This window comes from Lucilia cuprina, chromosome 4 (assembly GCF_022045245.1).
Source record: "Lucilia cuprina isolate Lc7/37 chromosome 4, ASM2204524v1, whole genome shotgun sequence".
In the NCBI taxonomy this organism is placed as follows: domain Eukaryota; kingdom Metazoa; phylum Arthropoda; class Insecta; order Diptera; family Calliphoridae; genus Lucilia; species Lucilia cuprina.
In genome coordinates this window covers 50,966,286-50,993,432 of record NC_060952.1, presented here as the reverse complement: position 1 = coordinate 50,993,432, position 27,147 = coordinate 50,966,286, and the positions used below count along the sequence as shown (strand labels likewise).

At 30.1% G+C, this 27,147-nt stretch overlaps 1 protein-coding gene across 3 annotated transcripts in view; it reads right to left on the bottom strand.

Annotated features, from left to right (window-relative positions):
• The window catches only part of LOC111681668 (tubulin polyglutamylase TTLL5), a 261,613-nt gene that overhangs the window by 164,888 nt on the left and 69,578 nt on the right, over window positions 1–27,147 (bottom strand). The window contains exon 2 of one of the 3 annotated variants that reach the window (XM_046948830.1): window positions 13,478–17,430. The exons of the other annotated variants lie outside the window; for them this stretch is intronic. Within the exon in view, the coding sequence (XP_046804786.1) occupies window positions 13,559–17,239 (3,681 nt within the window). The 5' untranslated portion in view covers window positions 17,240–17,430 and the 3' untranslated portion in view covers window positions 13,478–13,558. Of the gene's footprint in view, window positions 1–13,477; window positions 17,431–27,147 lie in introns of those variants that run through there. 3 annotated transcript variants of the gene reach the window in all.

Genomic DNA, 27,147 nt, shown 5'->3' with positions numbered 1-27,147 from the left:
TGGTTGTCTCCAGTAATAATAGTCGCAAAATTATTCGTACAGAAATTATGGCTATTATAATGTACATGAAATTCGTGTACCAAGGTGGTTACAGATAAACATATCTGACAAGTTCGAGCTACATGGTTTTGCGGACGCATCAGAAAAAGCGTATGCAGCAGTTGTTTATTTAAAAATTGGAAAGTCAATAACACTTGTTGCTGCAATAACCAAAGTAAATCCGATAAAAAAATAGGAAAACTTTACCGAAGCTAGAGCTGTGTGCTGGGCATCTGTTAGCAAAACTACTGACTAAAGTTTCAGCTACAATTAATAGACAACGTGTGGTGTATGCCTGGAGCGATTCAACAATTACATTGGTCTGGATAGCAAACAAAACCAACAAGGACAAATTCGTTAGAAATCGTGTTGCTGAAATAATAAATATGATTCCAGACGCTAAATGGAGACGTGGCATCTCGTGGAATAAGTGCTTTAAAACTAAAGGCACATATGATGTGGTGGAATGGTCCAGAATGGTTAAAATTGGCGTCCGAGTTCTAGCCTAAAGAAGAAGCAGAAACGATAAAGGTGATGATAATTACAACTTCAAATAATTTTCTGATAATAAAGCTTACGAATAAATTTTCGAGTTTTTCGAAACTCCAAAGAGTGGTGGAGTTTAAAAATAAGCTGTACCAAAAATCTTAGGCCACTCAATATCATTCGGTGAAGGAACTAGAAGAAGCTGTATAATTAGTTATACGATGTCATCAAGAAATACAATTCCAAGAGGAGTTGGCAGCATTAAAGAAATTTGGCGTAGTAAATAGTTGCAGCAGAATAGCGAGTTTATTTCCCTTTACAGACAAGAATGGAATAATTCGTGTCGGTGGTAGATTGCGGAATTCAAATTTATCCTATAATATTGCAAAAGTCCCATTTGACATCGTTGTTGATAAAAAAGACGCATATTTCAATATGAAAAATTCAATAAAGAAATGTTTGAGAAGATGTTCTAGATATATTTGCCCATTAGTTGCTTCGCCAAGATCAGGCGAAGCGACTAATGGGCAATCTTCCAAAATCACGCGTAACGATATCAACTCTATTTCAACATGTTGGTATAGACTATGCTGGCCCTATTTAAATAAATTTTTCGAAAGGCAGAGGACAAAAATCCTATAAAGGATATATAGCTGTGTTTGTGTGCATGACGTTGTCGTCATGCGATCTATCTAGAAGCAGTTAGCGATCTGACGTCAGAAGCATTCTTAGCAGCATTAAAGAGATTTTTTGGAAGGAGAAGTGGAACGAACTTTGTTGGCGCAAATAAAAAATTAGATACAGATTTTAAAGCTGCTGTTCGAAATAATGAGTCGATTATTCCTGTATTGGCGATGCAGAAAATTCAGTGGCATTTTCTTCCCCCGGCAGCTCCTCACTTTGGAGGTATTTGGGAAGCTGGCATCAAGTCAGTTAAATATCATTTAAAAAGGACAATCGGTGAAGCCAAACTTACATATGAAGAAATGAGTACTCTCTTAATTCAAATTGAAGCAGTATTGAATTCCAGATCTCTAGTAGCTCGAAGTGGAATCTAGTAGTTTACTATGATTTATCCTTGTATTATCAAGAACTGGAGAGGATTGGTAAACTGATGGGGAATGTAAGAGAAGAATGTCCGAAGTTAAATTTATTTAAGAACTCCTGTAAAATGGTGATGTCAGTGATGGAAAGGAGATATAAGTTACTTCATCAAAATAACGAACTTCTATTTAATAAATAAAAGCCACAAGAAAAAAGCACCCTTTGAGTTCGTAGGATCTATTCATCATTCTCTTTGGAATGATGGACGCAGACGATCGAAAGCAGATGAAGGAAAACATGAAAAACATTTTCAGTAACCAAGATGACTTAAAAAATTAATAAAACAACAAACATCCGTCATTGATTCGACAGTAAATGTGCTGAAAAAGACAACAGAAGATGTCAATAACAACTTTAAACAAATGTACGGCCAATTAAAGTTATTCTACGATCAAACGAAAAATGAAACTAGAGAAGAGCGTTTAACATTGCTGTTTTCCGTATTGACCACCCAATTAAATTTAATGATTGATGAAGATACAATCTTCTGTAATAAATATGCTGATTGATATCAATCACGGTCATATAAATACTGACCTTCTTACACCATCCCAACTACAAAAAGAACTATTACACAAAGAAAACGTGTTGCCAAATAATTTAGTTGCCAACTAAACATCTCTAATTTTAATTATTATAATTATATTAATATTCATTGGTCTAGTTCTAAAGAACAAATGTTGTAAACAAAAAGAAGTAGTTAAGATAGATTTTTCTACACCATTGCCATTGCGAGCCCGGCAGAATATTCGGAATTGAACACTCATTTATTTATGTTTAATTTTGTTTAAGTAAAATAAGAAAGATCATACATTATAAGTTCAAGTGCATGGGTTAGGTCATAAAAAATATTATATTCGTTTGTTTGTATTACAAATAAATATGTATTATAGCATTGTTTTTAGGTCTGCTGTTTATGTGACGCATAAACATTAAATATATGTTAGAGTTAATAATGAGGCATGCAATATATTTATATCACTGATGCAGTTATTACCCCATGCTAAGATAGAAACACTACACTGATAAGACTGAAAGTATACATGTGTACAAGATGTCTAATCATAGTTCTAGTTAGTTTTAAGACTTTTGTATTTAGCTCTTAAGATCATTGTAATGCCAAAAAATATTAAACGTTTTTCTGTAAAACTAAAAATTTTGACAATTTTGACCCCTATTTTCGATTAAAAGTGAAAATAATATGCCTCTCCAGCCCAACCCATACTTTTCCTTTAATCAACTCAAAATTACAGAATTTTTCCCCATTTCAAATCAATTGAATATCTTGTTTTTTAATTATACTGAGATCAGAATTTTCAATCACTGATAGGTAACTGATGATCATTAAAAAAATATTTTTTATTTTTCTCGTGTTCAGTATATAAATCGCATCGATTAAACTCTTAAAAAGGCTGTTTCTCGGGACAGTTGAATGTATATCGAGTGATACAATTATATGTAAAAAAAATTTACCAAATGGCAACATTTGTCACATAATATAAAAATATACGACCATATCACGTTATTGGCGAAAAAGCTAATGTAACTAAATTTATTTCTATTATTTACCAATCATAAGTTTTTATTTCATATGTTAGCATTTTGGCCAAAAATTTGCATTTTTTTAGTTTTAATCGACGATCAACGTGTGTTAACGTAGTTTAATCGAGCTCAAATTTCGTTTGCCTCAATATCTGAAAAAGGTAATCGACTAATGGGGTTCAGACGTAGAAGATTCCAACATCGACTTTTTGTAGTCATTATAATGTACATATGTATCTCGGTCCAACTAAGTAATATTGCTGATGAAGCAAATTATGTTTTATTATCATTTGAATTTTCTTTTCAGAAATTTAAAAGCTCCATGTGCAATTTCTCCCGACAATTTTTGTTTGCTACCAGTCATCGTAAATTGGATTAACGCGTTCGTAGTGGGGATATTATATTCTATGGTTTTACCATGTGGTAAGTAAGGTTAAAGGTGTGTTTTTATACCACAAGCGGAACGTGCGTGAGGGAAGTATGAAGGATATTTCTGATCATTTGGTTACGACCAAGGTTGCTAACAGTTATCGATAGCCTGTCGTTGCTGCTAAAATACCTTTTCACTACTACTGTTACCGGTGCCTAAACAAGTCCGAATACCGATAACGCTAAAATAACGATACCGAAATAAGTCAAAATACCGATAAATCTTAAAAATCAATATCGAAATAAATCAAAATAACGATATAAAATATCCAAGAAGTGAATAAATCTTCACAGACTAGACTATAGACTAGATATAGAATAGACTAGAATATAAGTTAGACTAAACTAGAAAATAGAGTATATTTTATTTATATTATTATGTTATTTATTGTACATTTCGGTTTTTCAAATTTTAAATAGTTTTTTTCCGTTTTTATTTATAAAAAGAGACCGGAGAAGTGTTAAACAAAAGGTATGACATGTAATGCAGGATATTAATTTTTACAGAAAAATAGTTTGGAATTTTGCTTGGACCATTTCAGAAATTTTGAAATTATTTTGGAGTAAATTTATGCATAGAAAACACAATTCTGTCTCATTTGAACTTTTATAGAAGAAGGTTGTGTTGTACCTCGTTTTTGGGTTTGCAATGATAATAATTATTGTTGTACTTTTTTAGCATCTACACTACATATTTAGTAGTTTTCAGAATTACTAACTTTTTAAAATGTTCTTTCAACATAAGATAAATATGTGCAGATAAAAACAAAATATTTGCCACTTTTAAACTGAAAAGATTTAGTTTTTATTTTATATTATTATTTCTATATTTTTTCTATATTTTCATACATGCATTTTGGTGAAGATGAGAGTATAATTTGACCCCCTAACATGGCTTCTGGCTGATTTAAGATTTGTAAACACAAACTAAAATAATTTAATGTAAATTCCATTAATATCTAATATTGTTTGTAAGAATTTAAAAAAAAATTGTTTGTCATAGCATGTCATAGCATCCTTCGTCTTGGTCTATCATTTTCCCCTAGGATATGTAAATATTTGAGGCAGCAAATTTTAAGCTTTTAATAAAAATGTCATCATATTTTTGGGCTTATTTAAACATATCGTCATATGAAACCTTCTAAAATGATAAATTTATGGATTAATTTTCAACATTTTCTCAAGTTAAACTTATTTTTTATTGACAAATTAGTATTTAAAAAAATTCGGTTTTTGTTTTAATTGCTGAGATATGAAACTTACGCCCTTGAAAATTTGTTTTTTTCTGAAATCCAAAAGGGCGTAAGTTACATTAAAAAATATTATGTTTCAACATTTCGGAGATTCGAACATTTTTCGAAAAATTTTTAAAGCTGTTAAAAAATCTTTAAGCCGCAAGGATTCGCTTAAAGTGCCATGTTTGATTTATTTGGTGCCCAATTATAACATTTAACAGCTTCGAAGTTATAAACCCAAAAGAATTTTAAAATTTTAAAGTGTTTTTAGAACATAATCTTTTTGATTTCCAAGGTAGCGCCGTTGATTTTGATTGTAGTAGCGTAAAATCTAGCAGAAACATGCATTTTAATACGGTGCATCATAATCAAAAAGTCGATTTTGTTTTGTTTGTAACTTAGGGACTTTTGGATTTCATATGACGATATGCATTTTAATATTAAAACGCTGAATGTTATTGTGCGAAATATAACATTGACCAAATTGCTATCGGAAGTTTTAAACCTTTTATATAAAGAGTTGGTGTAAATTATACACAAGATTTATTTTATATATTATTTTTAATGTTTGTATAATATAAGAATTTTATATATACTTATATTATTTGAATTTGATTACTTCTAAAAGAATTATTAACAAAAACTAGGATAAAATTTAAAATTTATTTTAAAAAATTAACTTTTTTTGCAAGCCTTTTTTTCACAAACCAAAAAAAAAATACTACCACTTCATTAGTAATAGTTTAATATCTTTAAAATTTACAATAACTTAATAAATTGTTAGTAAAAAGCTTAAAAATGCATTTGGTAAAAAAATCCAAAACGTACGCTATAATTTTGAATCAATTATTAAGGACATGTTTTGTAAAATAAAATAATAATGGGAAATTCACAAAGCAACCGAAGTACTTTTGGGACTGAACAGAAAAGGACTTTAGTTGGGGTAATAACCAGTCACAGCGCAATAGGGGCTTTTAATTTTATGTAACTGTCCTAGAATACAGAGTCAGAGACTGAAATGGCTAGGAAGAAGATTTCACGACGAACTGAGAGATGTGGCCGGGTGTAAATTAGGCGTAGGCTTTGGTAAAAAATGACAATACAAAATTGTTAAATGCAAAACATGAAGCACAAAATCCAAATACATTTTTCTTAACATCATGTTTAAATCATATACTATTTGTATATTGATGTTACTAGATTTAACTGTAATTTATAATTGGTGTTAATTTTTTTCCAGTTTTAGTAAATGTCAAATACTAATATAAAAATTAAATTCTCAAATTTTAAATAAGCACTTTTGTGTGGGTATTAAATTTATTCGCATATACTTACTTCTTATATATATATATATATATATATATATATATATATATATATATATATATATATATTTTTATATCATTTAATATACATTTTTTTAATAAACAATTTTTATTTTTTTTAGTTATTTTTATTGAGGATTTACAGATAATGCGATAATGATGCCTAGATCATTTGAATCATTCACCCCTATAGCCAATAGAAATTAAAATTATGTTCCCTTGAAATTTTAATTTCGCTATCGTAAACTTGTTGTGAACAATTCATTCACAATAGTTGATTTTGTACGGAACAGCTGTTCAATGTTTACAAAATTCCATTGACAAATTTCACAACAGGGGAATTTTTTTATGACAAAAAATATTGAAAAAGTACAGCCTCACTAAGCAATATTGGTAGTGATACAAAAAATGTTTCACTAAAATTAATTTAGTGATAGTAAAAACTTTTTTCTCCACTAATAGGATAGTGGAAAAATATAATCATTCACTAATGTTAAAGGAACTCAAATACTTATCATTACATTGAATTAATTTATACTCTTTATTACATTAATTAATACTAATATTAAAGTAGTAACAAAATTAAAAGACATAATGAAATAGTAATACAAAAAAATACGAAAATTTCTTCAATATATTAATATAACAAATTAAATTAAATACATATTGGTACATATATTTTTCTTTAATACAATAAAAATAATAAAAAATTAATAATTTGAAATTGAAATATTATAAACACTATTTTTTTAGGTTTTAGTGCATATTAAAGCTTTCATGTAGTGACTCTCAGCGGTAGTGAGAAAATTTTCAATACCACTACCAATAATTTTTTTAGTGGTAGTTAAAATATGTTTCACTACCACTACAGTGATAAAAAAATAGTGGAAAATCAAACAAAAAAGAAAGCTTATAATGTTTCCTTCAAGACCTTTGTGGTCACTTAGTGCGATATAATATTTTAACTCAAAAACTTTGCTTTTGGAGTTAAAATCGCAATCATTATTTAGAAATATATCAGATATTCACCCCTATGCTGCATTTCGATTACTTTTATGCATTCAGTAACGCAACGATCGAAAAAAGGTATTCCAACAAAAAACTGAATCGTAAAAAAAGAAGATGCAATTCCATTTCATTTTAATGACTTACGAATTGTGTATTCTGCGTTACGATCGTACTTACGTTTTTGTAAGTTGTTGTTTATGTGCCGGAGCGTCGAATCGAAATGCAGAATACCAAAGTTACCAAACGGAGAAAATTTCGATTCGAATTGAAATGCAGAATAGGGGCCATTATTTTAGAAAAATATAAAATGCAATTAAAAATATTTCAAAACTAGATTTTATAGTTCGTAAATGCCCTTAAAAAATAGTGTTAAAATTTTAAATTTGTTGTAATCCGTTTAGGACTTAAAATGTTTATATTGTGGGTTAATAATTTCCCATCTAACAATGGTGTTTTTTATCATTTCAATAATAAAATTATTAAAATTAATCAATTAATGTTCCATTTATAAATTGTATAATGACAAAATCTGAAAATTTAAAGCATCATTACATCTAAAGGGTTAAGGAATTTTAGTTTTTTGCGCAAAGAAAAAATGTATTGAAATATTTTTTGAAAAAATATATTATAATTAAGTCCGTTGTCAAAAACCTAAGTCGTCTAAATGTATTAGTAGAACAACTTATGGTAGTATTAGTATATTCCCCATAGATGAAATAACCCAACGAACACAAAATCAAACGTTTGAAAAATGTTATTTATTTTAATAAGTATTAATAATTAACGGTTACTTAAAAAAATAAATGAATTTAATGTTTGCATCATATAGTAGTACATATAGACAAAACTGAAGCGGTTTTCAAACAAAAATTTGTATTCTCTTCACACAGACGAGCTCTGAGAGAATAAAACAAACTTGTGAGAACCAAACGCACTCACTAAACTTCAAATTTTCTTCGCAAAATTGCGATGATATTACCACTTATTAGTTTTTCTTATCACTTAAACTTAATGTTTATTATTTTTTCAACACTTTTCAATAATTCAAGACACCGAAAATAATTTATATTTTACAAATGAAAAAAGTATATTTCTTTTTCTTTGACATTTTATTTTAATTAAAATTGAAAAATGAAAAGTTGAACATTTTAGTATTGAAAATTAAAAAAGTATTTTTCATATTTTTTTATTTTATTATGTTTTGAGATAAAATATATTTTCAAAAAAATAAATAACTAATATTTCCATTCACTGCCATATAAAACTTCATTAACCCTCTCATGCCCGATGTTGCGTATATGCAACATTGTGTTTATGAGTGTCTAAGTACCGTTATTTTTAATATTTTTTTTTTTGAAACATTCGAAAAAATTTAGCTTCATGTGTGGTTTAAGCTTTCAGCTAATTGGTTGGTAGTCATCTGTGCACGTGTTCAGTTAGTAGCTATTCTCCCGAGAGCATAGTTGACAAATTCATTTTGCAAAAAAAAGTTGTTTTAAAAAAGTGTTAAAAAACCTTAATATGAATAATTCATTCTAAAACCAAGTTCAGCAACTAAATAATAAAAGGTAAGTGAGTAACTTAAAAAAAACCTGGCATTAAAATATTATTTATTTTGTCTGTAATAATTTTGTAAATGTTGTGTTGCGTATATGCAACATTGGTCTATTATGGTAATTTTAGAAAAATAAAACCTTATTTTTGTATGCACACTCTAAGATGCGTCCGAAAGGTCTAACTCAGGCTGAAATTGAAAAATTTGCCAACTTTGATTGGGATGATTCCGCTGACGAGGAAAATGATGAAGAAGAAGATTCAAATGTGGATAGAATTATAGAAGAAACTTTGACAAATTTGGAAAACAGAGCTGAAAATATGCAAGTTGGTTTGATTGACCAATTTATTACATCAGAAAATGATGAAGATTTGAGTCCAAAACCGAAAACGTTGCACAGGAGGTTATGGAAAAAGTTGATTTACGGAGTTTGAAGTGGAGGAGTACAGAGTTTATGGAATGCGTGACCAGCTGGAAGAGTAAATTATGCACCAGTGCGGTGAAAAAACCTATAGAATATTTTAGTACATTCTTTGCGGATGAACTGTGGCAGAAAATATGTGATGAAACGAACTTATATGCCATGCAAACGAAGGGCATAGAATTGAAATGTACTGTACCTGAAATAAAGAGGTTTGTTGGCATTCTACTATACCTTGCAGTTGTGAAAATACCAACATATAGAATGGCGTGGGCAGCCAATTTCAAACTAGCTGCCGTTGCAAGTGCATTACCAAGAAATAGATTCGAAAAAATCAAACAGTTTTTCCACTTGAACAATAATACTAAACAGCCTCAGAAGGGAACACCTGAGTACGATAAGTTATACAAAGTACGGCCTTTGTTGGACTCCATTAAAAAAAATTCAATGAAATTCCACAGGAAGAATGCCAAAGCATTGATGAGCAAATTCTTGCATATAAAGGTAAATTATATTTGTGATATGCAATATATTTCTAAAATACCAATAATACATTCTTTTCATAGGTCAACATAGTTTGAAAACAATATCTTCAATGAAGCCCCACAAGTGGGGTTTCAAAATGTTCACTAGAGCTGGTGTATCTGGGATTATTTATGATTTTACTCTCTACATTGGAGAAGGAACGTGTAAGTCTTATGGCCTGGGAATATCATCAGACATTGTGCTATATTTATCATCCAATATGCCACTAAACCAAAATTTCAAACTATTTTTTGACAATTGGTTTTCTTCAATAAGCTTGATGATTGCTCTGAAAGAAAAAGGCATATTAGCCGTTGGTACAATTAGAAGCAACCGATTGAAAAATTGTACTCTAAGTAGTGAGAAGGAACTTCAAAAAAGAGGACGAGGATCAAGCGATTTCAAATATGAAGCAACGCATAACTTGATTGCTTGTCGTTGGTATGATAATAAGAGTGTACAACTGCTTTCAAATTACGCAGGTAAGAACCCCATGAGTGAATGCAAGAGATGGTGCCGCAAAGAGAAAAAGTTTATAACTATACCTCGTCCAGGTATAGTAGAATGTTACAACAAGCACATGGGAGGGGTTGATCTTGCGGACATGCTGCTTGAATTGTACAAAATCAACCACCGCTCAAATAAATGGTACATGCGAATAGTGTACTGGTGCATAAATTCGAGTTTAGTAAACAGAGACATCACACATACAGACGGAGAATTGAAGCATATGCCGCTCATAAATTTCCAATTGGAAGTTGCTACAGAGCTTTTGAACGCAAGTCAAACTACAGTTGTCACAAAAAAGAGAGGTCGTCCATCCATTTTGACAATGAATTCAGGAACTTCATCACCAGCGCCATCATCACCAGCGCCATCATCACCAGCTCCATCATCACCAGCTCCATCATCACCAGCTCCAATATCACCAGCTCCATCATCACCAGCTCCTTCTACGGCTTCTGAATCAAACCCCTATAAAAGAGCTTATGTTGCAGAGCCTGCAAAATCCCTACGATTTGATGGTTATAATCATTGGCCGGAATGGGGAACAAGAGGCAGATGTAGACTATGCAACACTGGATTTCCAAGCTGTAAATGCAGCAAATGCAATGTGCACTTGTGCTCCAATCCTCAAAAAAATTGTTTTGTATCCTACCATACATAAATTGAAATAAACGGCATTTAAAAAAAATCAACTTGTATTAAAATTTATATCACTATTGCCCAATGTTGCCTATACGCAACATCCTGTAGCTCTTGAACCAGGACACCTAGGACATTGAAATTTTTGTCAGTTGATACTGAGGTCAACTCTATCATACATGTCTACTCAAAAAATTTTTAGCCACATCCATTTTAATTCGGGCATGAGAGGGTTAATAACACACAAAGAATAACGTCAAAAAAATAAATTTTTTATTTAGTACCTTTTGCACAACTGTGTTTATTTTTGTGCTTCTACTAATACATTCTCACCAGTTAGGTCTTTGACAGGGGACTTAGGTCCTTGACAATTAGTTTTACCTATATACTACTATATGGTTTGCATTATATTTCAAGTTTAAAAATAAAAAATATTTTGATTTGCAATCTTTCTCGACTTTACGTGAACCTTCTGTGTTTGTTGGGTAACGACAATTCCGTTTATTATTCTGACATGTACACCACAATAATTTATTATTTATTTTTATGTTCTCAAAACTTAAAACGCTTCGCAAGAATACTAAACTGATTTGTGTAATCCACTGGACATTTTTCTAAGCTTATTTAAATCTATCGAGCTAACCCTGAACATTCCTGGACAAGGAAGGGAATATTTTAAGAGTCAACCGAATAAAATTTTCTCCCCCGAGCCATGTTATCTTGATCATCTTGAGGAGCTAACAATGCTTTTAGTATGCCAGGACTATAAACTGGTGTTTATAGTCCCGGCATATTAGACTTTGCTTCGGTCTCGAACTTTGTATTGTCCCGGTTATTGGAGAGGTCCCTTGGGGTACACGTGTTTACAGTGGTTTAAACCTAATGCCGCGAGAAGAGAATGTTGGTTAAAATACTGATGCGCGGTAAAAGCTATAACACGGGATAAGTTCGGTGTCGTTGCCGAAACAACAGAAGTGTAAATGGAAGTTATGTTTTCGATTCTCCAAAGTTATGCTACAGGGCAACAAGGGCCAGAGATTATATAGATCGATTACTTGAGCAAAGTGCTTGTACATGGATCTGCAGCACCATGTGCAAAAATTTTCACCGACCTGTAAGAAGCACAATGGGGCGGTGGCAAGTTTTCGAGTAAGCTCACGCAGTGGTTGTAAAAGTATCACAATGAAATAAGGCCACACGGCAGATGTTCTCGTAAAGCACTTCGACTTACGTATCTCTTGTCTTTCCGGTAACAGAAGAGAACTTATCCAGAAATATAGGTTTCACCGTTCATCAGTCCTTTTATCAACATTACCTTTCCACGACTGCACGCGTGCATCCGAAGGGACCTCTCCAATAACCAGGATGAGACAAAAATGGCAATACAGACGAGTAAGAGAAAGTTTATATTTTAATTTTAAAATTAAAAATATTTTATTTATTATTTAAATTTTTTGACAAATGACTGTGGGGAATTCTAACAGGTGGTATGTTTAATTCACAGTACCCATATGTGTGAAGAGCCTACTTTATGTTAAAAAAAATAATAATAATAATGTTATGTTTCTTCTCTATTCTTTCTCTATGGATCATTCTCATTATGAAAAAATATATATTACACCATAGTGATCACACCAGAGTGAAAAAAACGATGCAAAACTAAAATCCAAAATACAAAAAGCACACATATTTTTCCAGGTCACTCAAACATAATCTGGTCAATATATAACTAATAATTGCCCGGGAGTTTATTCCCTTTTGCATGCTTATGTATAAGACAGGGAACAAACTCCCCGGGAATTTATTATTCAGAAAAGAAAGAATATATGTAATTTAATTGTGCAAGATTAGTTTGCATTATACTAAAATATTTCGTAAATTTTTTTTATATTGCGAAACAATTTCGTGGTGCAAAACAACGAAAGATTCGTACAATGTACGACATTGTACATATTAGACATGGATTATTTTCAGGGTAAATATACATTGAAAAAATGCATGATTGATATATACGAAAAATGTCATACATTGTACAAATCGTTCGTTGTTTCGCACCACGAAATTCTTTCGTAATATATACGAAATTGTACGAAATATTTTAGTATAATGTAAAATATTCTTGAAAAAATTAATTTACATAAATTAAAAAAAGGGAATTTTGAATAAATATTAATTTATTCAAACATTTTTGTTCATTTTAAAATAAATTTTCTAATTTTAGCTTAAAATTATTCTCCACACGAATTTTCAATTTTTTTATGAAAATAATTTAAGAATAATATTATAATTTTTCTTTAATTTTATAAAAATGTTGTAGTTTTATTTAATCATAATATAATTAATATCATTATGTTTAATTTCGCTTAAATTTAAGAAAAAAATATTACGAAAGGTTTTCGTACTTTCGTAAAAATAGAAAAGGGTTTTATTAAATAATATTTCGTATTATACACCAAATTTTTTTAAATATTACGAAAATAGAAGTTACGAATTTTTTTTCGTAAAGTTGAGCATGAATTATTTTCAGTGTATATACATTTACACCAAATTTACAACTTTTGACCGATTTCCAACATATTCCCGGTTTATACTATAAACCTATAATGTATCTATACATATCCATTAAAATAATTCAAACTAAAGAAAATAACTGTTAAAAATGTTCATGTTGCAGTACATAGCTTTTTTATTATTAAAAAAGAAAGCGTTTTAATTAAATACTAATTCTTTAATACAAGTATTATTAAAAATGTTGCCAATTGGTGTTTTGATTGCAATTGTTATTGGGTTCACCCATATTGTAGTTTTGATTTGATTCCAAATTAGTGTTCCATCCCCAATTTTGTGCGGTCATCCCATTTCCATTCTGGTGTTGTTGGTTGTTGAATGAATCTCTCATGCTGGAGTTTATTTGATGTGGGTTGTTTGTATAATTTAATCCATAATCACAATTGGGTTGTAATTGGCTTCTCCCTCCATCTCCACTTACTTCATATGTATTGGCCGTTGATTGAGCTGCATTGTTAAAGTAATTGTCACTTGAATTTTGTAAAACACTTGATGGGAAAAAGTTTCCAATTGCGGTTGGATTACTTAAATTATTTTCCTGAACATCAGCAATGTTTAAAGGAAATGGTCTGCCACCTAATATTTGATTTAAATGAGATGCACTAGGAACACTTTGTACACTCCCAGTGTTTGAATATGATGCCGATGGCGATTTAAGTAAATCCGAGAGAGTATCAGATAAAGTTTTTTTAGTCGAAGAAGACGATTCTGACAAGGAATAACCACTTTTGTTTGTTTGAGAACTACATGCGTTTTCACGTTTCTTTTTTTCAATTAATTTATAAACTGCAATAAGTTGCTGTAACTGTTGCGGGTCAAAGTCAGTTTTTCCTTGTGCTACGAGTGAGGCAGCCAACTTAGATGCCAATTCTTTCTTGTCCATACGCGAGAGCAAATTTTCAGTTGTGGATAACGATGATTGATATTTTTTTGCTAGTTGATTTGCTCCCTGAACTTGGCATTGATTAGAAGCACCGGAAGTATTAACGGAGACCGAGTCAAATAAAAAGGATGAATTGCTTTGCGATCGATTTATTGAAAACTCAATGGAAGATCGCTGAGTTGCCAACTGTTGTCGAAACTGATTACCATATTTAAGAAGAGCCTCTGCATCGTTGACTACCTGCTTCAATACTCTCTTCTTTGATCCTTCAAAAAGTCCAGTGATTACTAATCCCTTGAACTTCTCTTTGGCTGTTTCAATCAAGGCGCAGTTATCATCAGTAAGTATAATAGAATTAACGTGTAAAGGATTGTTCTTTTCAGCTTGTAAAGCTTTTGAAAACAGATCTATGATTTTAGGTCCCAAACTTCCTAAGCTATCTTCTAGGGCTGTCATTAATCTCAGTACTGATACAACCTGTGGGGCGTTGTCTCTTGAGGGAAGTATAACTGCAGGATTAGTATTTAAACCGTCAGTTGAATCCAAATTACATTCTGTAGTTGTTATGTTAGAAGTGCATTTTTTCAGAGTCTGAACTTGATATTTTTGATCAGTTACATTTTCATTTGTCAATGGTAGACAAAGACGTTCGCGTGACTTAATTTTAAGATTTTCAACTTCTTGTCCATACAACTCTTCTAAGCGAATTTTTATGAATCTCACCCACTCGGGTTGATAGTTATATTTGCGATGATCAAGGCCGGCTTTTACCAACTCGTCTTTACGTCGTTTCCAAAACTTTTGCCACTCGTCATTGTAAGACGGGTGCGTTTCAGGGTCTATACGATATTGTTTGAATCGTTCGTCAAGGTTATGCAGTTCCTGATCAACCATGTGTCGGTAAGCTTGCCAAATATCATTTTGACGAAGAGGAGATAATGATTTTCTTTTTCCTAAGCTCAAATTGTGCACTGGAGTAGAGGAAAGTTTGCGTTTCTCACGCGATTTTTCTGTTCCTGAAATACCCTTTAGGGTTCCCTTAAGAAAGTCATCAACCATAAGTTTGTATGTTGCATCATCGACTTGTTGATTAACATTTCTATTATCTACTTGATTGTAAGTGTTTACGGGGGGATATATATCTTCATATAACCCAGACGACATATATGATTTATATGTATGGTCTACACGTTGTGATACATGTGAAATTAAATTTTCTCTTTCAGCATGTCGATGGCGATCTCGTGAGTTAGATTCTTTGTCAGTAGTTCGGAAATTTTGTTGAAGCAAATCAGATTTTCTACTGGTGCTGCCGGGTTTCGTATCAAATATAGTAGTTCGTGATGATGAGGTTGGAAAATACTTGTGTCTATTATTAATAAATTCATCGATTTCTTTCGATCCAACTACATGAGTAAATGTAGGACCATACTGTTCTGAGGCGTGTCGACACGAAAATGCCTTTGCAAGTATTTCGTGACGGTTCAGATTGAAATCTCTTTCATAACATTCGTATGGTAAATTTCTGCCATGATGTTGTTCAATTGCTATCGCTAGCTTTGCGAGTACTGGCGTCATTACTTTAAACAACTCAGAGTCTGGAATATTTTGCATATATTGGCGATAATGACGTATAGCTGTTGGAAAATGTTTTTCACAAAATTTCAAACGATGATTGTACCCTTCTAGATGTTTTTGCATTGCAAATCCATCAAGCACGAGTTCGCATAAACCGCATTCATAACGAGGGGATATGTCATGACGACTTTTTAGTATTTTAATAACGTATTCCACTCCTAAAATTCCATGAATATCGTTATCACTGGGTTTAGAACTGTATGATTTCACAAAAAAGTTTGGTGGTGGCGAAGATTTATTATCTTCTTGTGATTTATTTTTATGCACTGTTGGTATTATAATTTTATTTGTCTGGTACAGGGATTTTTCATTACCATCTTTATCTTTGTTTTCATTTGTTTTGATCGCCTTTAACGATAGCGCAGCTGCTGGGTTAATTACAATCTTAGCTTTTTTTACCTTCTCTTCTGCAATTTTATTGGCAGACAAGGATCTTTTTTCAGCAACCTCATTTCTCATCTTTTTTGTTTCCTCCAGGCTTTTCTTTACTGAGTTAATTTTAATATCTACCTCATTTAAATTTGCTTCTGCAGTTTTATTTTCTGCCAAAGGTATTTTTTCTACAATTTTCGGGGACAAAGGATTTTTTTCATTCAGACTTGGCTCTAAATTTAATATTTCTGAATCTGAAACTTTTGATGATTTCGCTTCAATATCAAACTGTAGATTTACCGTATCATCATTATTAGCTTCATTCTGAATACATTTATTAGAACTTATAATCTTAGATGCAGTCGAACTTGTTTCCCTTTCATTTTCATCATGTTTAACTTCGTTGTCAATAATAGCGGATTGTATCTCTACCGAATAATTTGTTTTATTCTCATTATTAAGTATACAAGTTTTATTAGCACTATTATTCTCCAAATTGATACTTGATTTGACAATGGGACTTTTAGATTTTGTCTTGCTTTGTAGCATTTTACTTTCCAATTGGTCATTGGTTGCTAGGGATGTCTTATTTGGAACACCCTTAAATGTTGAGTTTAATGAAGGATTTTCAGACATTTTTGTTACAGTTTTATCGACAGACTCTTTCTTATTACATTTTGGATATGTATAATCAGAGTGATATAGTTGATTTACTCTCTCCATTTGTAGTTTATGTTTTCTACCATCGATATGTGCCAACAAATTTTTAAATGAACTCGTGTCAAGAACGCATAGATTGCATACAAATAACTGTGGCGAGACATTATTACGCGAAAATAACTTACTCCATTTACTACCAATACGATACTCTATTGACAGAATTTCTTGCACTGATAAGTGCTGAATTAATTCAGCAAATTCACTCTTTGTGAGACGATCTTCGTTTCCATCTTCACTTGACATTTTTATAGGTTTACCTCTTTCAAGTGTTTATATTCAAAAATGTGACCAGAAATTAATCAATGCAGTTATTGTCAATCAACAATTCCAATCGAAATACGAACTTTAGAAATTCGGTTGCTTTAACAATTTGATCCAAATGAAGAAGACAACAACTTGTAGTAAATTCCTGTAAGTCAATTAGTTTTTCTTAACTAAAAGTGGAGGAAGAAAAAACACAACGTTTAAAGTAATTACAACAACAAAAATACAATAATTGACAATACATTTCTTATTCGACAATAAATTAACATTATCTTTATTATTCTACTGGTTTTATAATTTGCTGTGAAATATTTCTTAATTAATGCCCCTATTATGCTTTACAACTCAACTCTTCTTTAGTTGAAATTTTGCTTTTGGTATTATCGATAACAACTTAAAATTTAAAGTTGAAATTTATTACATTTTTTTGGAAAAAATTACAACATATCAAATTTATTCAATTGTTTAGAATAAATTTTTAAAATAAAACAAACTAAAGTTTTTTATTTTTTTAAATTTCATTAACCACTAATTTCAAGCGAATTTTCCATAAAAAGACGTTCAATACATTTGTTACGAAAAACATTCATAAACTTTTTACTTAATTTTATGCAAAAAAAAAAAAAAAAACACTTTTTAGGTTGGCAACATCAACACAATACAACTGAAATTGGTTGTAATTCATAATACCAAAAAAAGTTGGGTTGTTCTAAAGTTGAGTTGTTTCAATTCCAACTCAACTGAGTTGAGTTATAAACCACAATAGTGGCATAAATATATATTCCTGATAGATATAGACGTAATATTATAGATATAGACGTAAATCAAAAAAGTTTTTTTCACGTAAAAAAAATGTTGCACAAAATACATTTTTTCCAAAAACATTGACAAACAATTACATTTCTTACATTATAAACAAATGAGTATTAATGTTTTAATTACTTACACTATGGTAAAATAAAATAAAAAATTGGTCGTAAAAGAAACATTCTTATTAGAGACTTTTTTGTTTATAACAAAGATGTAAATACGAACATTCGCAAATTATGTTCTTCAAAATTCATGGGTTACCAATTTAAGAAGACATATGATATATACCAGGAAGAATTGGTGCAAGATCAGAATAAATCAAAACAGAATTGCAGTGAAGAAAGAAAAAAAAATTGGTGGAGATGTATGAAAAAGATATTAAAGATGCTTGTTTGGAATTCGCTACTCTTCAATGACAACCTTTATCTTTCTATGATTCAAGAAGTTTTAAAGTATTATCAAAGCCACGTTTCGATGGTTTACAAATAGATCGCATAACATCTCAAAATATATACGAATTAGTGGAAACAAAATATATAGAAATGAAAAACCATATAATAAATGTGACCAAAGGGCAAATTATTTCAATAAAAATGGATACAGCCACACACAATGATCGTTCCGTGTTAGGCATTCATTTACAAATGGTCAAAAAATTTATTTATTCGTTAGAATGCGCTGTTGAAATGATAAGCGAAAACTGGTATAATACTTGAAACTATGTATTTTATAGTATATACGCTTTCGATTAAGGATATTCGGGGAAGACAGACAGCACAAAGCTTTAAAGATTAATTAATTAAAGTTCTCCAAACCAAGTATACACAATAACGACTGACAATGGCAGAAATATGATAAAAGCTGTAGATTTGGTATCTTCTAATGTGGAGGACAATTATTACATTAGCGATCCACAGTGGGGCAGAATCGAAATTTTTTGGAAATAAATCTGGCTTTCTAAACGGCTGATCCGATCGGGATAAAATTTGGCGTGAGCGTAGCCAGGGAGTATTCGAGTTTAAGTTTTGAAGATGAAACCTGCAGATGCCCCAGGGACGGCCCTGTGGCGGCTCAAAGTAGGGTACCTACGACATGTAAAATTTTTAAACTCGTGCCATTTTTTTGTTTTTCACCCAAATACAAAGATTTGGACGAGGTCTTGAAAAAACAGGCTTGGACATACTACTTATCTCTTATAATATCCGAGTTATAGGCATTTAAAAATTTAGTGATACAAAATTTAACATACCTTGGTCCACCTTTTTTTGAATACCGGGCGTAATTTTGGACCAAATGGAATCAATTTTTTCTTGTTAGTTAGACAACAAAATTTCCAATAAGAGATCAGATCAATATCATTTACAGATCCAAAAATATACGTTTTTTATTTTAAAAATTAAAAAAATTTTAGATTTTTTCCGTTTTTTTTTTTTTTGCCAAAAATCTGTCTTAACTTTTTTATTAATAAAATAAAATTTTCTTTAAGAACATATAACAATTTTATAGTTTTCTAAAAGGTATCTTTACGCAGAACGCTTTGGCGTAAAAAACTTGTCCTATTTTTTGAAAGTGTTGCCACTGCGTCCTTCCGAATATGACCTATTTTTATCAAAACTTCAATGCCCTTTGACCTTTTCAATTTTTTTTTTTTGCATTTTCCTATTTGAAATGACAAATTTAACAAGCGTTGAGTTTTATTTTATTCATTGAGTTTTATTCATATATAAAGATTTTGTCATATATTACATATTTGTTAAATTTCTAAAACTATGATTTATATCAAAATTTTAATAGGGTCGCAGATAGCTACACAATTAAGCCCATATTTATCCCTTAATATCATTTTTTTGTTAGATATGGAAATTCTCGACCCGTTACAAAAAAATTCAAGCCAATATCTCAATTACATTCAAAAATATGTTCATTTAAACTTGTGTCCTTTTTATGGAAATTCTCGACCCTTTACAAAAAATTTCAAGCCAACATCTCAATTACATTCAAAAATATGTTCATTTAAACTTGTGTCCTTTAATTTCATATTTTAGTATTAAGTATAACAGAACATACATTTGGTGTTGAATAAAATATTTGGACAATTTTTAAAAATTATTTAGTTAATTATTTTATTAAAGATCATAACATTGTATATACAATAAAAAAATTATAATTTTATTATGAGCCACGCACAACAACACCTAAATCACCCCACACAAACCACCTTTCCCGCCAACCGAAATATAAAACACAATTTAATACAATATCATCAGTTAGTATAGCTTTTTTATTTGAACTGTTTATCTTTAACATAATTAATTCTTACAACCTACTTATATAGTTAATTGCTAACACTACTTATTTTCTATAAAATAATCTGTCATATCAGTATACATATCCAGAAAGTAATATGTCATTTAAATCTTCCTTGTTTTGAGATGATAGAGTTTCATAACAAATCCATCTTTTTCGCATAGTTGAAAGAACTGGATCAGAAGATAGAAGTAAATATCTTCATTCTGTGATTGCCTGGAGCATTTTCTTGAGCTAAGTAGTTGAACCTGCTTAAAATTTCGATTCCTCGCTTCCTGGGCTTCTTCTGTTAACTCTCCAAGTGGAAGAATATTCGATTCAATTATTATTTGACCATGACACAATACTTTGTGTACTGTTCCCTCCATGGATACAGAGATATAAGTAATTTATAAATTTCAGAAGTATATTCCCCTAATCGATTTCCATTAATTTTAGTTTACTATTCTGTGCCATTAAAATAGTGTTAACTCTTCGAAGCAACTCCTTGTCGATTCCAGTTATTTTTGAAGTAATTCCAAAATCATGAAAAAACCTTCTCGTCGTATTACCGTCATTTGTACTACCGCAACTTGGAAGTGGTTTGTCGATGTGATGAACTTTAAATTCTTCTTGGATTCTGCTTTTTTCCGCAGCTCTCAGTTCATTCAATTCTTCATTATTTTTTGTTGATTTAGTAAGATTTTCTGGCACACTTCTATATTTGAGGTCGTATGCTATGTGTAAAAAGTAATCCAAAAATCGTATTCTGGCAAGAAGTGGTGAAATTCCGAAAGACAGGACTTCTTCATTAATACTTCTGCTTTTGTTTATATTTGAGATTTGCGACTTTTTCTCATTACATATTGAGCATCTCCAGAAGGAAGAAGTTTCTGTTATGGCATTGCTGACCTTTCCATCAATCATTGTTAAGCTTAGCTGATATACGTTAATAGAGAATTCCTTTATTTTTATGCAAATGGGCTCCAATGTATTTATTTCATCCTGTAAATATTTCACTAAATCTTTTGTTGTTTTCTTTGACTCCTTAATATATTCAAATCCCATGGGTCTATAAAAATTTTTTGATCCATATATCTTCAAATGAATTTCCGATGCTTGACGATGATGGATATAGGGTATATGAACGAATTCGTAATGGCACTAATGATGACATAAATACACTTTTGTAGTCTGCTAATGTCCGACTTTCACAAGCTTGTTTGTATTCTGGAAGTGCTGATAAACATCCCCACTTACACATTAAGACAACATCACAGTTATGAATTTTCCTTAGTCTGACACAATTCTTGATGATGTGTTTTCGAGCAAAGATGATATATCAATACAAGCTTCCTCATCATTAACAGCAATAGGTGATGGTAGAATAGTTTGTTTTTTTCCTGGATCGCCTTGTATGATGGTAATATATTGTGTCCTTTTTCATGCAGAGCTTTCCATAATATTTGGCACTTATTTCAACTGAGACCCAGTTCCAACATAAGCGCTATTGCTTCCTCTTCAGTAAAATAAATAAAAACTACTATATGTAGTTTCGATATAATTTAAAATGCCTTCAATTCTTTCTGGCCCTTTTGAAGATACACTCCATAAAATGGAACACAACACTTCGTACTTTAATGTAATCTTCATTGTAGATTTATTAAATATGGTACTTAAATTCTGAGAAGTTTACTTATATACCAATTCTTTAGGACTCTATTACTATAACCTTTAATTCAGTCATTGATATTTCTTGTTAGTGAATGAATCGAAATTATCATTACCTGTATATTTTTAGCTACATGATCATAAACGAAACAGAACGAAATGATCTGTCGAAAAAATTTAGGTAAAAAAAAATTTAAGTTTCTGAAATTTAAGCATAATAGGACCTTTCAATTATAAGGATAGGCCAACAAATAGAAAATAGGTGAATATAAGATTTAAATATGTTCTGTCATATTTAATACTAAAATATGAAATTAAAGGATACAGGTTTAAATGAACATCCCTACAAGAACAGTGACAGTCATTTAACCGGTCATTTGACTGGCAAATCGATCAAAGTTTCCATCAAAAGTTTCTATCTGTTTCTTAAGGGCAATATGTAAAAAGTGATGGAAACTTTTGTGTACATGTGATTTTGCATCACCCTCGCACTTTATAATAAATCTCTTTATTTTTAATAATTTTAGTCTTAAATTTTTTTAATTTTTTGATTTTTGATCTTTGGCTTTCACTGAAATAATTAATGCGACGAAAACACAGTAACAGTCAAATGTAGTTGTTTCACTCTTTCATATGCAAATGAAACCCCTTCCCACACATTGAGTACATCACAGTCATTTTACCGGTCATTTGACCGTCATTATTGATGGAATTATCCATTAACTATTTTTTTTTTTAGCAATTTTTAAAGAAAAATGTTGCAAGTGCGTTAGTAAAATCATTTTGTATGTGTTAGTTTCGGTCATACATTTCTTGTAGGGATATTTTTGAATGTAATTGAGATATTGGCTTTAAATTTTTTGTAAAGGGTGAGAATTTCCATATCTAACTAAAAAATGATATTAAGGGATAAATATGGACTAAATTGTTGTAGCTATCTGCGACCCTATTAAAGTTTTGATATAAATCATAGTTTTAGAAATTAAACAAATATGTAATATATGACAAAATCTTTATTTATGAACAAAACTCAATGAAATGAAAGATGAAAGGGCATCCCGCAATTCCCAAAAATAGGAATGAAAATCCCAAAAATAGTATTTTTACTTTTTTGCCCATAGGGTCCACATTTCTTTCAGGACTAGGAAAATACTTTTGGAGTAAATATAAAACATATTGAGGTTTCCAAAACTGCTTTCAGTTTTCTGATCCCAGCTTTGGGATTTTAGAACATGTCGGCCAAAGTTGAAGTTTTGATAATAAAATAGGTCATATTCGGAAGGACGCAGTGGCAACACTTTTTTACGCCAAAGCGTTCTGCGTAAAGATACCTTTTAGAAAACTATAAAATTGTTATATGTTCTTAAAGAAAATTTTATTTTATTAATAAAAGAGTTAAGACACATTTTTGGCAAAAAAAAACGGAAATTTTGTTGTCTAACTAACAAGAAAAAATTGAGTTCATTTGGTCCAAAATTACGCCCGGTATTCAAAAAAAAAAGCGGATCAAGGTATGTTGGCTACGCTCACGCCAAATTTTATCCCGATCGGATCAGCCGTTTGGAAATACCAGATTTATATCAGATCGTGATTTCGAGTGTGAGGACATTATAAACGCAGACATGTTTAAAAGCACTACATCTATAAGGTGCGAAGCTCTCACAGTTCTTTAACTTTTTTGATGAGGACCAGAAGAAGGCTCTAATTGATCGTTCCAGTCATGTGGTTAAACCATTAAGAACTCCTATCTTACGAAGTACACTAAAAATATTAAGTTTAACTAAACCAAAAATCGATGTGCCAACTAGATGGAACTTGACATATGATATGCTTCAACTTTTGGTGAAACGTAAAGACATTTATACACAATATTTAAAGAGCAGTCTATAGCGGATTTAGTTACCTCATTAAAACCAGTATATTTAACAACTTTAGACCTTCAAAAACAGCTGGTAATTGGTGATTTTTATAAAGCTTGGCTCATTTTAAAAGCCTCTATTAATAGTAACACCACGGAATCATCTAAAATGCTGCTAAATTGTATTGAAAGGGGCGAATCTCAGTTAATTAACAATGACATTATCAACGTCACGATTTTTAGACTCTCGCTTTCAACGAACTTTAGAGTTCGGAGAATAAACTTATTTCAAAGCAACATATTAAACAGTTGGTGTGCAAATTATTAACAATAAAATAGGTAAATAATAGAAATTTAAACTTTGTTAGTATTAAAAACTGTACTTTACCTTACCTTATTTTAAAGCTTTTAGCGCAACAAATCCTCAAATACATCTATTCTAAGGCAAACCTTATCGAACCGGTGTATTCCAAAAACCGGTTTTCGAATTATTCGAAAAATTCCAATTTTTAAAAAAACCGGTTAACCAGTTTTCCTTTTTTATTTATTTATTAACAAGGAATTCAATATTTATAATGCATTTATGTAGTGTATATGGTTTTATATTGTAAAGAACAATATGAAACACATTTCATTTTAAAATCATGTTTATAACAAACATTTTTAAAATTCATTCTCAAAAAATATTAACAAAAAGAGATCGATTTTTTGGTTGTTTTGAATGTTGAAGTTGGACAGATTGTTAAAAGGCAGTTATATGTAAAATATTTCTAGCTTTTCTTGAACTTAAGTAAACTATAAGGGTGCTTTCTTGAACTTAAGTAAACTATAAGGGTGTTTACTACTTTATAATAAACTTGTTACACAATTCTTGTGCATATTGTGTTTAAATTTTCCTTAAGTTGTTGAAAAACAATTTAATATAATTTCTTCGCCCTCTACAAGGATTCAGTAAAATCCTTAGATAACTCTTTTAAAGCTATTTTAGATGAAAAAGGTATTAAAGATAATGAATTCCATCTGTGTTTAACATGGGATATTAACTTAAACTCTCTACCGCCTTGGTTTTTAACAAAATATTGGAGCCCTTTTGTTTTTCATTCGATTTATTGAAAATCTTTACATATTTTCGTAATTTTACCGGCTTTTTATAAACATATATAATTGTACATATATGTATTATATAAAATAAGGTAATTTAAAAAACCTGTTATTCGATAAAAAAAAACGGCTTGTCGAATACTTCAAAAATATGAAATGTTAAAAAAACCGGTAAACCGTTTTTTAATATTCTAACGATACCGAAAGTGAAATGAGCCGGGACAAAAGAGAATGTTGATATAAATTTACTAAATTACTGGCATGAACAAAATTATAATACACTCAAACCTCGTTTTATGCGTATTTATTTTATGCAGATTTGAAGTAGTGCGGTTTCAAAATTCTAAAATATTTCTTTGCAAAAATAATTTTGAGAAAAAAGTTGGTCCACATACATCGAAAAAAATTTCTCAACAAAGTACTACTACTGATTTGTAACCAATTCTAGTTCGGATATACAAAGTAAAAACCCAATTACTATATTTTGTATGGAGCTAGTTTATCGTTTTTGCGAATTCGAATTATGCGTTTTTCTGCAAAACGAATTGACCGCATAGAAAGAGGTTTGAGTGTATGCAATTTTTGAAACAATTAGCTTATATTATCAACGATGTCCCAGCCACTCAGGTAACCGTAGAGAGTTCATTTTCAGCACTAAAACTTATTTTGAATGATCAACGGTGTAACTTATCTGAAGAAAAAAATTAAGATCAAAAATGTTTGTAAAGTTATACAAAAATAATTTAATTATTTTTTTTAAATAAATTAGCTTTGGTGTAGCTTCACAAACACTACTGATATACATTTTTCATCAGATAAGTTACACCATTGATCATTCAAAATAAAAATAAACCATATTTACATATTAAAATTTAATATTTAATATTTATGTTTTCATTTAGTTTAATTTGTTTATGCTTTCTTTTAGTTAAATAATTTAATAACTTAAATTTATTGTTTAAAAATTAAATAAAACCATTTTTTATCACAACAAATAAAAATATAAAAAAAATTATAACTTTTATATCCTACCTATTTTTTTTATTTCTTGTCAATAAGTAGTACAAAAAGACGAAAAATATATTTATTGAAATGAAATAATTATTTATAAGAAATATCTTTATCATTGCCTATAACTGTTATCAAACAATAAAAAAAATTAAATTTGAAATCAAATAGTTACGGATAAGAAAAAAAAATAAAAGTTGCATTTTAATAGTTACTATTAAAGAAATATATCATAAACTTATATCTCTTATGTCCTTGCTTTTTACACTTATATCAATACAATACAATTTAAACCTGTATAGTCCGATCTAGAAAAATACTATTTTTTGGCCAAGCTGTTTTTATATGTTATTAAAAACCACTTTTTCAAAAGTAGTCAATAGTGACAATTTATTTTAAAATACTTTAAAAATATGGAAGATCTCTCAAAATCCCAATTATAAATACAATAAAGTCTTAAGTTTCATATGACAAATGAAAAGAAAAATTTTAAAATCCAAAAAATAAAATATTTTATAATTTTAGTTTATTATACATTTGTGGTTTATAATACATTTGTGGAAAATACATTTAATAATAAAAAACAATAAAAGTGTTTCTTTTATTAAAATAAATGCAGGTTTTCTTGTGAAAGTAGTAAAAATTGTCAAAATTTCATCTAATCCAAAAAGATTTCGTTGGCACAGCAAAAGTGATAATATTTTCCACCATAAGAAAATTGTATTTTACCATAGAACTTTGCTACCGTTTGACACACAGCCTTACTAATAATCTGCCCCTCTTTTTTGATATATGTATGTACATCAGCCAAGCGCAGAAAGAGAAACTGTTATTGTGATGAGAAAATTTTGAAAAAAAAACACTTAGAAAAAATATTTCCTAATTACGCTTGTTATGATCAAGTTTTAAAACAAGTAAAATGGTAAATTTTACAGATAAAACATATCCACAGAAAAGAAACATGTTTATTTTTTCATAATAATTTAATATAAAATGTTTAAAAAAAGTATTAAAAATATCGTTTTTATGTATTTTTATTATCATGTATTCCTGAAAATTTTGGGAGTGTATGAGTTTTTTGTGTTTACATATTTTGTATGCAATATCTGAAACAAAGCGACATCAACCCACTTTGTTGAATGCTGTGAAGAAA